Genomic DNA, 13,504 nt, shown 5'->3' on the forward strand with positions numbered 1-13,504 from the left:
AAAGGTGTATGCTCAGTGTGAATCCACTCAATTTTTTGATGTCCTGAGATACTGCGTATAGATCCAGTCCATGGATCACTCCATTCCTTTTTCCGTTCAGTTTGCTGCAGAGATCTGGGAACTGATGAGCGCACTGAACACTGCTTTCATAGGTGATAGCACTTAGTATATATTTTTCCCAGCAATTTGCGCTCCTGAAGGATAATGATGGAACTCGATATTCTGATTCAAGGATGATTTTTATTTCAAACTAACACAAACACCAACGGTTTTGACTTCTTAGAGTCTTCCTCAGGTTGCATGACATTATACCTGAGGAAGACTCTAAGAAGTCGAAACCCGTTGTGCTCTAGTTTGAAATAAAAATAATCCTTGTATCAGAATATCGAGTTCCATCATCAAGCTGGGAGATTGTTGAGCGTTCTATTCAGCTGATAACAGTGAGATAAGGCAGCAGCTGATGGGAGTATAAATACATAAATTAATAAAAAATATGCCATGAGTTCCCCTGTATTTTTGATAACCAGACAGGCAAAACTGACAGCTGCGGGCTGCAACCCTCAGCTGTAAGCTTTAGCAAGGCTGGTTATCAAGAATAGAGGAGGAAAGAATATAAATCCAGCTCATCACGTCACTGTGAGAGATCCCAGCTGCAGTTCTCTGGAGGGTGTGATTGTAGCCAATTGAAACCATGAGGATAGGGGAGGAGTATAATCCAACGCAGCTGTCCAGGTGTTGTTTTTAATGTTTCTGTTTTAATTGATTTCCAATAAAAGAGAGAATTTTGTACTACCTGAACAGCTGTGCTAGATCATACTCCCCCCGTCTCCTCACTGTATCAATAATACAAGGGTCCTCACACTGTATTTTTCATTAAAAAAAATAATGTAAAAAATGGCATGGGGTCCCCTCCATTTTTGACAACCAGCCTTGCTAAAGCAGACAGCTGTGGGCTGGTATTCTCAGGCTGGTAAGGGGCCATGGATATTGGGCCCCCAATCCTAAAAATAGCAGGCCACAGCCGCTCAGAAAAGGCACATCTACTAGATGCACAAATTCTGTCACTTTAACCAGCTCTTCGTACTTGCCCTGTGGTGGTGGCAAGTGGGGTTCATATTTGTGCGGTGACATCCTTGTCATCCTTGTGTCTTCAGTCTGCATGTGTGTGAGACGTTTTGCGACTGCTGTTAAAAAACTGACATGTCAGCGTATTTTGCCCACAGACACACTATCTGTGGAAACACACTGACGTGCACAGACCCATTCACTTGAATGTGTCTACGTGTGTAAGTATCTCCGGTACGTGTGAAAACTGTCACCATTCGTACTCATGTCACTGATGTCTAAAAGAGCCCTTATAATGTAAGGAACAGCATGGATTCGACGAGTTGGGGTCACCATGCCCTGCCCATCCCCAGCTCCATCCACTTTGCTGGAGCTGGGTAAGAATGGCTCGAAAAATGCCAAAAGTCACAACATTTTCATTCAGCCTTCTGTTGCGCACAATTTTTGCAACTTTTCAAATCTCTTCCTTGCATAAAAGCTTTGAAGTGGGGCATATGTGTTTCCATATAAAAAGGTGGTTCATTTGTGCCTACACTCAGTTCCTGAGGACCTCCAAGATCATTTGTTTTTCAAACTTATCTGCACTTTACTTATCTTTGGAATTTCCCAATTTATCCACATGCACTTTTTATCTGGATGCAGAAGATTTACATTTTCTATAGGCATAGGTATAATAGCCTCTGTTTATCCACATGTAATTTGTATCTGGATACTAAGACTTAAAGGGAACCTGTCAGCAGATTTTGCCACTGTGCCCACTGCCTTTCAGGGCTTATCTACCGCAATCTATAATGCTGTAGATAATCCCCTGGTTCGACCTGCAAGTGAAGAAAAATAAGCTTTATTATACTCACCTGCGAGGCGATCCGGTCCGGTGGGTGTCGCAGGTCTGGGTCGAGCGCCTCCCAACTTCTTGAGATGCCGCCCTCCTGCTTGCTTCATGGCTCCCCGGCATCGTGCTCCTGCACAGGCATATTTATCTGCCCTGTTGAAGGCACAGTAAAGTACTGCAGTGCGCAGGCGCTGGGCTTCTCTGACCTTTCCCAGCGCCTGCGCACTGCAGTACTTTACTCTGCCCTCAACAGGGCAGATAAGTATACCTGCGCAGGAGTGCCGATACTGGGGAGGAATGAAGAAGCACGAGGGCGGCGTCGCAAGAAGAAGGGAGGCACCGGACATAGAGGTGGACATTACCAGTGTGTGTCATGTTACTAGCAGAAAAGTTACACTGAACAGTTGAAAACTATTGCAGAACAGAGAGCCACTGACTCCCTGCACTGAGATATCTGTACTATCCACCAACATATCTGCAGCATTTCACTTTGTCCAGCATTTTTGCAGCATTTTCCTTCACACAGAAATGCGTGTTTTTTTAAGCAGCATTGTTTTCTGCCAACATGTGCACATCCCCTTAGCATCCAGAAAAAAATTACTGTATCGATGGAACAACTTTGTCTGTTCTGAGCATGAAGGGTCCACTTCATTAGTTTAGCTGCAGGTTTATATAGAATGGATGAGACTATAACAGATGTGATTATTCATACACAAAACTTTATTTACCGTTCTCTGGAAGTAATATGGAACCTCTGATGACTGATTAAGAACATTTCAGCCGACAAGAGGTTCTGATATCAGATCTGTAATTCTCGAGGAGGCCATCATATTCATGCACATCAACACATTCTCAAGAATCTACACTTCAGCTTTAGAGAAATACATTATTAAGAAGGGTTAATTGGGAAGAAATGCAAAAAGCATGGAAAATGCATGTGGAAGTACATAGATGTTCTAATCTAATCATGATATAGCATTTTGGTAAAATAAAATTTGAAACCAGTAACGACAGTAAGGAGAGAACTTGACTAAACTGCTCAATGTGTGAAAAAGAAGATCCGATATTGGTAGCAGATATTTATCACTGTGGCCCAGAAGGTCCTTCCAAGTAGCTCAGTATTTATGGTTCAAAAGCCCACCATTTCGCTGAAAAACAACAAAACAAAACAGGAATAAATGCTATTGTTTCTACTTTGTGGCAGGTGTTCAGTAACCCCAATTACATAAAAAATTTGGACAATGTGTAAAGAAAATTAGAAATTAAATTTCTTACAACCATATTTTATTCAGAACATAGAACACATATCAGAAGGTGAAAGGTAGTCATTTTTCCATGTAATTTGAATAAAGTAATAAATTTAGAAATTGATGGCAGCAAGACATCTAAAAAAATTTGGACAGTGTTAACAGCCGGCAAGAAAAGTAAATGATGCTAATAAAAAACTTCTAGAAGGTCAATTTTTAACTAAATCACATGAGTGTGTTTAAAAAGAGCATGTCAGGCTACTTTCACACTAGCGTTTTTTGCAATCCGTCGCAATGCGTCGTTTGGCCGAAAAAACGCATCCTGCAAAAGTGCTTGCAGGATGCGTTTTTTCCCCATAGACTAACATTAAGCGACGTATTGCGACGGATTGACACACGTCGCAATCGTCGTGCGACGGTTGCGCTGTGTTGTGGCGGACCGTCGGCACAAAAAAACGCTACATGTAACGTTTTTTGCCGCCGACGGTCCGCCCCCACCTCCCCGCACTTCCCCGCACCTCACAGTGGGTGTTATGACCCCAATGGCGAGGGTCTCAGAGGAACGTGGAAGTCTGCAGAATACAAAAATCCAGCTCATAGGGCAGTGGTAACTGGGTTGACCATATATCTACTCCTAACGCCAACACTAGAAGTAGCCGGGGATCATTCCTACGTTGATTCTAGATGACACGCGCCAGCCGGAGAATCTAGCTACCCCTAGTAGAGGAAAACAAAGACCTTTCTTGCCTCCAGAGAAGGGGACCCCAAAGCTGGATAGAAGCCCCCCACAAATAATGACGGTGAGGTAAGAGGAAATGACAAACACAGAAATGAACCAGGTTTAGCACAGAGAGGCCCGCTTACTGATAGCAGAATAAAGAAAGGTAACTTATATGGTCAACAAAAACCCTATCAAAATCCACACTGGAAATTCAAGAACCCCCGAACCGTCTAACGGTCCGGGGGGAGAACACCAGCCCCCTAGAGCTTCCAGCAAAGGTCAGGATATAGATTTGGAACAAGCTGGACAAAAATACAAAACCAAAACAAATAGCAAAAAGCAAAAGGCAGACTTAGCTGATATAACTGGAACCAGGATCAGTAGACAAGAGCACAGCAGACTAGCTCTGATAACTACGTTGCCAGGCATTGAACTGAAGGTCCAGGGAGCTTATATAGCAACACCCCTAACTAACGACCCAGGTGCGGATAAAAGGAAAGACAGAAAAACCAGAGTCAAAAAACTAGTAACCACTAGAGGGAGCAAAAAGCAAATTCACAACAGTACCCCCCCCCTTAGTGAGGGGTCACCGAACCCTCACCACGACCACCAGGGCGATCAGGATGAGCGGCATGAAAGGCACGAACTAAATCGGCCGCATGAACATCAGAGGCGACCACCCAGGAATTATCCTCCTGACCATAGCCCTTCCACTGGTACTGAAGCCTCCGCCTGGAGAGGCGAGAATCCAAGATCTTCTCCACCACGTACTCCAACTCGCCCTCAACCAACACCGGAGCAGGAGGCTCAGCAGAAGGAACTACAGGCACAATGTACCGCCGCAACAAGGACCTATGAAATACATTGTGAATAGCAAACGACACAGGAAGATCCAGACGAAAAGATACAGGATTAAGGATTTCCAATATCTTGTAAGGCCCAATAAAACGAGGTTTAAATTTGGGAGAGGAGACCTTCATAGGAACAAAGCGGGAAGAAAGCCACACCAAATCCCCAACGCGTAGTCGGGGACCCACACCGCGGCGGCGGTTGGCAAAGCGCTGAGCCTTCTCCTGTGACAACTTCAAGTTGTCCACCACATGATTCCAGATCTGCTGCAACCTATCCACCACAGAATCCACCCCAGGACAGTCAGAAGGCTCCACATGACCCGAAGAAAAGCGAGGATGGAAACCAGAGTTGCAGAAAAAAGGCGAAACCAAGGTGGCGGAACTAGCCCGATTATTAAGGGCAAACTCAGCCAACGGCAAGAATGTCACCCAATCGTCCTGATCAGCAGAGACAAAACACCTCAAATAAGCCTCCAAAGTCTGATTGGTTCGCTCCGTCTGTCCATTAGTCTGAGGATGGAAAGCAGACGAAAACGACAAATCAATGCCCATCCTACTACAAAAGGATCGCCAGAACCTGGAAACGAACTGGGATCCTCTGTCTGACACAATATTCTCAGGGATGCCGTGCAAACGAACCACGTTCTGGAAAAACACAGGAACCAGATCGGAAGAGGAAGGCAGCTTAGGCAAAGGAACCAAATGGACCATCTTGGAGAAGCGATCACATATCACCCAGATAACGGACATGCCCTGAGATAGCGGAAGATCAGAAATGAAATCCATGGAGATATGTGTCCAAGGTCTCTTCGGGACAGGCAAGGGCAAGAGCAAACCGCTGGCACGAGAACAGCAAGGCTTAGCTCGAGCACAAGTCCCACAGGACTGCACAAATGACCGCACATCTCTTGACAAGGAAGGCCACCAAAAGGACCTGGCCACCAGATCTCTGGTGCCAAAAATTCCCGGGTGCCCTGCCAACACCGAGGAATGAACCTCGGAAATGACTCTGCTGGTCCACTTATCCGGAACAAACAGTCTGTCAGGTGGACAAGACTCAGGCCTATCAGCCTGAAATCTCTGCAACACACGTCGCAGATCCGGAGAAATAGCTGACAAGATAACTCCATCTTTAAGAATACCAACAGGATCAGCGACTCCAGGAGCATCAGGCACAAAGCTCCTAGAAAGAGCATCGGCCTTCACATTCTTTGAACCTGGTAAATACGAGACAACAAAATCAAAGCGGGAGAAAAACAATGACCAGCGGGCCTGTCTCGGATTAAGGCGTTTAGCAGACTCGAGATACATCAGATTTTTGTGATCAGTCAAGACCACCACACGATGCTTAGCACCCTCGAGCCAATGACGCCACTCCTCAAATGCCCATTTCATGGCCAACAACTCCCGATTGCCCACATCATAATTTCGCTCGGCAGGCGAAAACTTCCTAGAGAAAAAGGCACAAGGTTTCATAACAGAGCAACCAGGGCCTCTCTGCGACAAAACGGCCCCTGCCCCAATCTCCGAAGCATCCACCTCAACCTGAAAGGGAAGTGAGACGTCAGGCTGGCACAAAACAGGCGCCGAAGTAAACCGGCGTTTCAACTCCTGGAAAGCCTCCACGGCAGCAGGAGCCCAGTTAGCTACATCGGAGCCCTTCTTGGTCATATCCGTCAAAGGTTTCACAATGCTAGAAAAATTAGCGATAAAACGACGGTAGAAGTTAGCGAAGCCCAAGAACTTCTGAAGACTCTTAACTGACGAGGGCTGAGTCCAATCAAGAATAGCTCGGACCTTGACTGGGTCCATCTCCACAGCAGAAGGGGAAAAAATGAACCCCAGAAAGGGAACCTTCTGTACACCAAAGAGACACTTTGAGCCCTTGACAAACAAAGAATTTTCACGCAAAATTTTAAAGACCAACCTGACCTGCTCCACATGCGAATCCCAATTATCAGAAAAAACCAAAATATCATCCAGATAAACAATCAAAAATTTATCCAGATACTTCCGGAAAATGTCATGCATAAAGGACTGAAAAACTGAAGGCGCATTGGAGAGCCCAAAAGGCATCACCAAGTACTCAAAATGACCTTCGGGCGTATTGAATGCGGTTTTCCATTCATCACCTTGCTTAATGCGCACAAGGTTGTACGCACCACGAAGGTCTATCTTGGTGAACCACTTGGCACCCTTAATCCGGGCAAACAAGTCAGACAACAGCGGTAAAGGATACTGAAATTTGACAGTGATCTTATTTAAAAGCCGATAATCAATACAAGGTCTCAAAGATCCGTCCTTTTTTGCCACAAAAAAGAATCCCGCACCAAGAGGGGAAGAAGACGGACGAATATGTCCTTTTTCCAGAGACTCCTTGATATATGAACGCATAGCGGTATGTTCAGGTACCGACAGATTAAACAGTCTTCCCTTAGGAAATTTACTGCCTGGGATCAAATCTATAGCACAGTCACAGTCCCTATGAGGAGGCAGTGCACTGGACTCAGACTCACTGAAGACATCCTGATAATCAGACAAATAGTCCGGAACTTCCGAAGGCGTAGAAGAAGCAATAGACACAGGCAGGGAATCCTCATGAATACCACGACAGCCCCAACTTGAGACTGACATAGCCTTCCAGTCCAGGACTGGATTATGGGTCTGTAACCATGGCAGCCCTAAAACGACCAAATCATGCATTTTATGTAAAACCAGGAAACGTATCACCTCGCGGTGTTCAGGAGTCATGCACATGGTAACCTGAGTCCAATACTGCGGTTTATTTGCTGCCAATGGTGTAGCATCAATACCCCTAAGAGGAATAGGATTTTCTAATGGTTCAAGAGTAAATCCACAGCGCTTAGCAAATGAGAGATCCATGAGACTCAGGGCAGCACCTGAATCTACAAACGCCATGACAGGATAAGATGACAGTGAGCAAATCAAAGTTACAGACAGAATAAATTTAGGTTGCAAATTACCAACGGTGACAGGACTAACAACCTTAGCTATACGTTTAGAGCATGCTGAGATAACATGTGTAGAATCACCACAGTAGTAGCACAAGCCATTCCGGCGTCTATGAATTTTCCGCTCATTTCTAGTCAGGATTCTATCACATTGCATTAAATCAGGTGTCTGTTCAGACAACACCATGAGGGAATTTGCGGTTTTTCTATCACATTGCACCGAATTAGGTGTCTGTTCAGACAACACCATGAGGGAATTTGCGGTTTTGCGCTCCCGCAACCGCCGGTCAATTTGAATAGCCAGTGCCATAGTATCATTCAGACCTGTGGGAATGGGAAAACCCACCATAACATTCTTAATGGCTTCAGAAAGGCCATTTCTAAAATTAGCGGCCAGTGCACACTCGTTCCAATGTGTCAGCACGGACCATTTCCGAAATTTCTGGCAATACACTTCAGCCTCGTCCTGCCCCTGAGACATAGACAGCAAGGCCTTTTCTGCCTGAATCTCAAGATTGGGTTCCTCATAAAGTAAACCGAGCGCCAGAAAAAACGCATCAAGATCAGCCAATGCCGGATCTCCTGGCGCCAGCGAAAAAGCCCAATCCTGAGGGTCGCCCCGTAAGAACGAAATAACAATCTTTACTTGCTGAGCAGAATCTCCTGATGAACAGGGTCTCAGGGACAAAAACAATTTACAATTATTCACGAAATTCCTAAACTTAAACCTGTCTCCGGAAAACAGTTCAGGAATCGGTATTTTAGGTTCTGACCTAGGATTTCTGATAACATAGTCTTGTATGCCCTGCACACGAGTAGCCAGCTGGTCCACACTTGTAATCAAGGTCTGGACATTCATGTCTGCAGCAAGCATAGCCACTCTGAGGTAAAGGGGAAGGAGAAAAAAAAAACTCAGAATCTTCTTTCTTATAATCCCTCTTCTGCAATGCATTAAACATTTAATACTGGCCTGGCAAACTGTTATGACCCCAATGGCGAGGGTCTCAGAGGAACGTGGAAGTCTGCAGAATACAAAAATCCAGCTCATAGGGCAGTGGTAACTGGGTTGACCATATATCTACTCCTAACGCCAACACTAGAAGTAGCCGGGGATCATTCCTACGTTGATTCTAGATGACACGCGCCAGCCGGAGAATCTAGCTACCCCTAGTAGAGGAAAACAAAGACCTTTCTTGCCTCCAGAGAAGGGGACCCCAAAGCTGGATAGAAGCCCCCCACAAATAATGACGGTGAGGTAAGAGGAAATGACAAACACAGAAATGAACCAGGTTTAGCACAGAGAGGCCCGCTTACTGATAGCAGAATAAAGAAAGGTAACTTATATGGTCAACAAAAACCCTATCAAAATCCACACTGGAAATTCAAGAACCCCCGAACCGTCTAACGGTCCGGGGGGAGAACACCAGCCCCCTAGAGCTTCCAGCAAAGGTCAGGATATAGATTTGGAACAAGCTGGACAAAAATACAAAACCAAAACAAATAGCAAAAAGCAAAAGGCAGACTTAGCTGATATAACTGGAACCAGGATCAGTAGACAAGAGCACAGCAGACTAGCTCTGATAACTACGTTGCCAGGCATTGAACTGAAGGTCCAGGGAGCTTATATAGCAACACCCCTAACTAACGACCCAGGTGCGGATAAAAGGAAAGACAGAAAAACCAGAGTCAAAAAACTAGTAACCACTAGAGGGAGCAAAAAGCAAATTCACAACAAGTGGGGCAGCGGATGCGCTGGAAAAATGCATCCGCTGCCCCCGTTGTGCGGCGTATACAACGCTAGCGTCGGTAACCTCAGCCCGACGCACTGCGACGGGCCGAGCCCGACGCTAGTGTGAAAGAAGCCTTAGAGAGGCAGAGTCTCTAGAAGAAAAGATAGTCAGAGGTTCACTAATATATGAGCAAACGTGTTTAAAAATTGTAGAATTATTTCAGAAAAATATTTTGAGTATCCCATCATCTATAGTACATACTGTATTATTAACAAATTCTGAGACTTTATGTAAAATCATGTGCTCAAGGAACATGGCCAGTGGTTAATACTGGATGCTAGTATTCTTTGGTCCCTACACTACATTAAAAACAAGAATGATTCGGCCTTGAAAATCAATGCATAAGCTCAGGACCACTTCCAGAAATAATTGTCTGTGAAAAACAATTTGCTGTGAAATCCACAAATGCAAGTTAAAGGTCTATCATGCAAAGATAGCCAATGCTAATTTAAAATGGACTGAAGCAAAATGGAAAACTGTTCTGTGAAGAGATGGATCAAAATGTGAATTTCACAATCTGGCAAAGAAGACCTAAAACTGTTTAGCAGCTAGAATCCTACATTAGGCCAGAATGGGACAACATTCCTTTCCCAAATCTACAACACTTGTTTTTCTAAATTCTAAGGGTACCGTCACACAGTACCATTTTGATCGCTACGACGGCACGATCCGTGACGTCGCAGCGATCGTATGATTATCGCTCCAGCGTCGTAGACTGCGGTCACACGTTGCAATCACGGCGCTGGAGCGATGCCGAAGTCCCTGGTAACCAGGGTAAACATCGGGTAACTAAGCGCAGGGCCGCGCTTAGTAACCCGATGTTTACCGTGGTTACCAGCGTAAACGTAAAAAAAACAAACAGTACATACTTACATTCCGGTGTCTGTCCCCCAGCGTTCTGCTTCTCTCCACTGTGTAAGCGCCATAGCCGGAAAGCAGAGCGGTGACGTCAGACGTCACCGCTGTGCTCGCTTTCCGGCTGGCAGACGCTCACACAGTGGAGAGAAGCTGAGACGCTGGAGGACAGACACCGGAATGTAAGTATGTACGGTTTGTTTTTTTACGTTTACGCTGGTAACCACGGTAAACATCGGGTTACTAAGCGCGGCCCTGCGCTTAGTTACCCGATGTTTACCCTGGTTACAAGCGAACACATCGCTGGATCGCTGTCACACACAACGATCCAGCGATGTCAGCGGGTGATCAAGCGACGAAAGAAAGTTCCACACGATCTGCTACGACGTACGATTCTCAGCAGGATCCCTGATCGCTGCTGCGTGTCAGACACTGCGATATCGTAACGATATCGCTAGAACGTCACGAATCGTACCGTCGTAGCGATCAAAATGGTACTGTGTGACAGTACCCTAAGACACTTAAGGAATGTTGTAAAACAGGACTGGATGCTACACAGTGGTAGACATGGTCCTGTCCCATCAATTTTTAGATGTGTTGCTGCCATCAATTTCTAAATGAGTTATGTTTTTCAAATGAAATGGAAACGTCTGCTTTTAACTTCTGATTTATGTTCTATGTTCTGAATAAAATATGGCTATACGATTTCTAAATCATTGCATTCTTGTTTGTTTTTTTACATTTTACTTAACTTTATAACATTTTGGAATTGGGGTTATATATCAACTACATCAACAAGTTGTATAATACTGGAAGCTTTATAAAAAATGGCATGTATTAGAGTTCCAATGCATGGTCTTGTTGGCCAGGAATTAGGAGATGCTCTTTGCGGCTAATTTTCATTTTGACTTATAGATGTGGATCTTGAATCTGGTAACCTCCTTTACTGAAATTGTTTTTCTGGGCAAGACTAATCTCTTTAATGTAAATCATCACCCTTTAAATACATTTTTGTTTCAGGTTTGAGACAAGGTTATTTTCTTCAAGTAGTTTCTACAAATATGCTATTCTCCAGTGGTCATGTCAAGATTGTTTGACTATAACAACATTAGCATTTCCCATATACTTTAATATACACTGCAATGCGTGAGACTGGTATATCATATTTAGATTTGTGCGAATAAACTTGTTTATGGGATTAAAATTTTCACATTTTTCACTGTATATGTGAAGATTTTTTCCCCCAAAATTTTGCAGTTTCAATTAAATAGAAGCTGAGCTGCAATTCTCAGCAATGGCCACGACACAGTGAACAGAGCAGAGAGGTTCAGGTTGATCACTGTCGCTGTCCTAAAAATAGGTCATTAAAGGGAACCTGTCACCCCCCTCAGGTGTTTGTAACTAAAAGAGCCACGTTGTGCAGCACTAATGCTGCATTCTGACAAGGTGGCTTTTTACAACACCAATAATATATCCTACGGTGGTTAGCCGCGCATTCAATATATACCTATAAAGAAAGGCACCACACATCGATAATATAAAAGAACCGCTTTATTAGTATCAATGAAAGACCATGAATGGTCATAAAAAGCCTAAAATAGGCAGCAGGTAAGAGACAAACAAATACAGAAAAAAAGGGTAGACACCTGGTAAAGGATTATAGCAATGTATACATACATATACACATACCGCTCACATTTTATACAATTTACATATAAGCAAAAAATTGTAATTAAGTGTAGCATAGCAATGCAGTCTGACAACAAGTCAAAAAATCAAATGCAATGTTACATACGGATTCACTATGTGGTCACAGTAAAAAGGCTAGCATGCCATATAGATCCACATATCACCCCTGGACGAAGCAACTTCTTGCGAAACGCGCGTCGGGTGTGGTGGATGCCTGGTCATTGCTCCATTGCTTGGTAAATATGTGTTGGTGTGTGACTTAATATATCTGATAAGTGTCTGTACAGCCAATTATGGCTTTATATGTGGATCTATATGGCATGCTATTCTTTTTACTGTGACCACATATTGAATCCGTATGTAACATTGCATTTGATTTTTTGACTTGTTGTCAGACTGCATTACTATGCTACACTTAATTACCATTTTTTGCTTATACGTAAATTGTATAAAATGTGAGCGGTATGTGTATATGTATGTATACATTGCTATAATCCTTTACCAGGTGTCTACCCTTTTTTCCTGTGTTTGTTTGTCTCTTACCTGCTGCCTATTTTAGGCTTTTTATGACCATTCATGGTCTTTCATTGATACTAATAAAGCGGTTCTTTTATATTATCGAAGTGTGGTGCCTTTCTTTATAGGTATATAAGGTGGCTTTTTAGTTACAAACACCTGCACACGCTGAAATAAACACTTATAAAATGTGCCCCCACATACCCTGAAATCATCCAGGGGTGAGACTTTCCTTCCTAATTAGATGCAGCACAGCCATCACTCCGGAGCTGTGCGCGCCGCGCGCCCCTCCTCTTGCTGCATTATCGTCCCCGGCGCCTGCGCTGTAAGTTTTTTTCTGGGTATGCGCAGTTGCGATGCCCTTCGTACTTACAGCGCAGGCGCCGGGACAATTTCAGGGTATGTGGGGCACATTTTATAAGTGTTTATTTCAGCGTGTGCAGGCGTTTGTAACTAAAAAGCCATCTTGTCAGAATGCAGCATTAGTGCTGCACAAGGTGGCTCTTTTCGTTACAAACGCCTGAGGGGGGAGACAGGTTCCCTTTAATATCATAAGGCTGGTCAACTCCTTTAATGACCGTATGCTTTTAGTAGGTGTGCATACCAGTAAGGATGATGTTTATTATGAAAAATAAGAGAATTGGTGATGCCATTATTGACTGATCCACTACTGTTATAAATCCAACTTCATGGTCTTTACCTGGGAATAGCATGGTCTTCATCTGTTCTGGACCTTCAAGACAATCAATGATGGCTCTCTGAAAGGTTTTGCTCTGTGTAGTTTGGAGATGTCTGCGAAAAGAAAGAGAACATGATGTGAAATGAATAAAGACTTTACTTACATGACTAATCAGCTCCACATTGAGTGCTATAATAAGAAACCCATCACTAAATATAATAGAGCAGCAGAACAATAGTGTGAAGGCTACATCAATGTATTCCTTATATCAAAGTTATAACGCTTTC

At 43.9% G+C, this 13,504-nt stretch overlaps 1 protein-coding gene across 2 annotated transcripts in view; it reads right to left on the reverse strand.

Moving 5' to 3' along the window:
* Positions 1 to 2,596: 2,596 nt before the first annotated feature.
* NECAB3 (N-terminal EF-hand calcium binding protein 3) overlaps positions 2,597 to 13,504 on the reverse strand; it is a 183,282-nt gene continuing 172,374 nt past the window's right edge. For both annotated transcript variants that reach the window (XM_077251953.1, XM_077251952.1), the window contains exons 12-13: positions 13,239 to 13,330; positions 2,597 to 3,045 (exon numbers count right to left, since the gene is read on the reverse strand). In XM_077251953.1, the coding sequence (XP_077108068.1) occupies positions 3,020 to 3,045; positions 13,239 to 13,330 (118 nt within the window). In that variant the 3' untranslated portion in view covers positions 2,597 to 3,019. The remainder of the gene's footprint in view (positions 3,046 to 13,238; positions 13,331 to 13,504) is intronic.

This window comes from Ranitomeya variabilis, chromosome 4 (assembly GCF_051348905.1).
Source record: "Ranitomeya variabilis isolate aRanVar5 chromosome 4, aRanVar5.hap1, whole genome shotgun sequence".
Lineage (NCBI taxonomy): Eukaryota > Metazoa > Chordata > Amphibia > Anura > Dendrobatidae > Ranitomeya > Ranitomeya variabilis.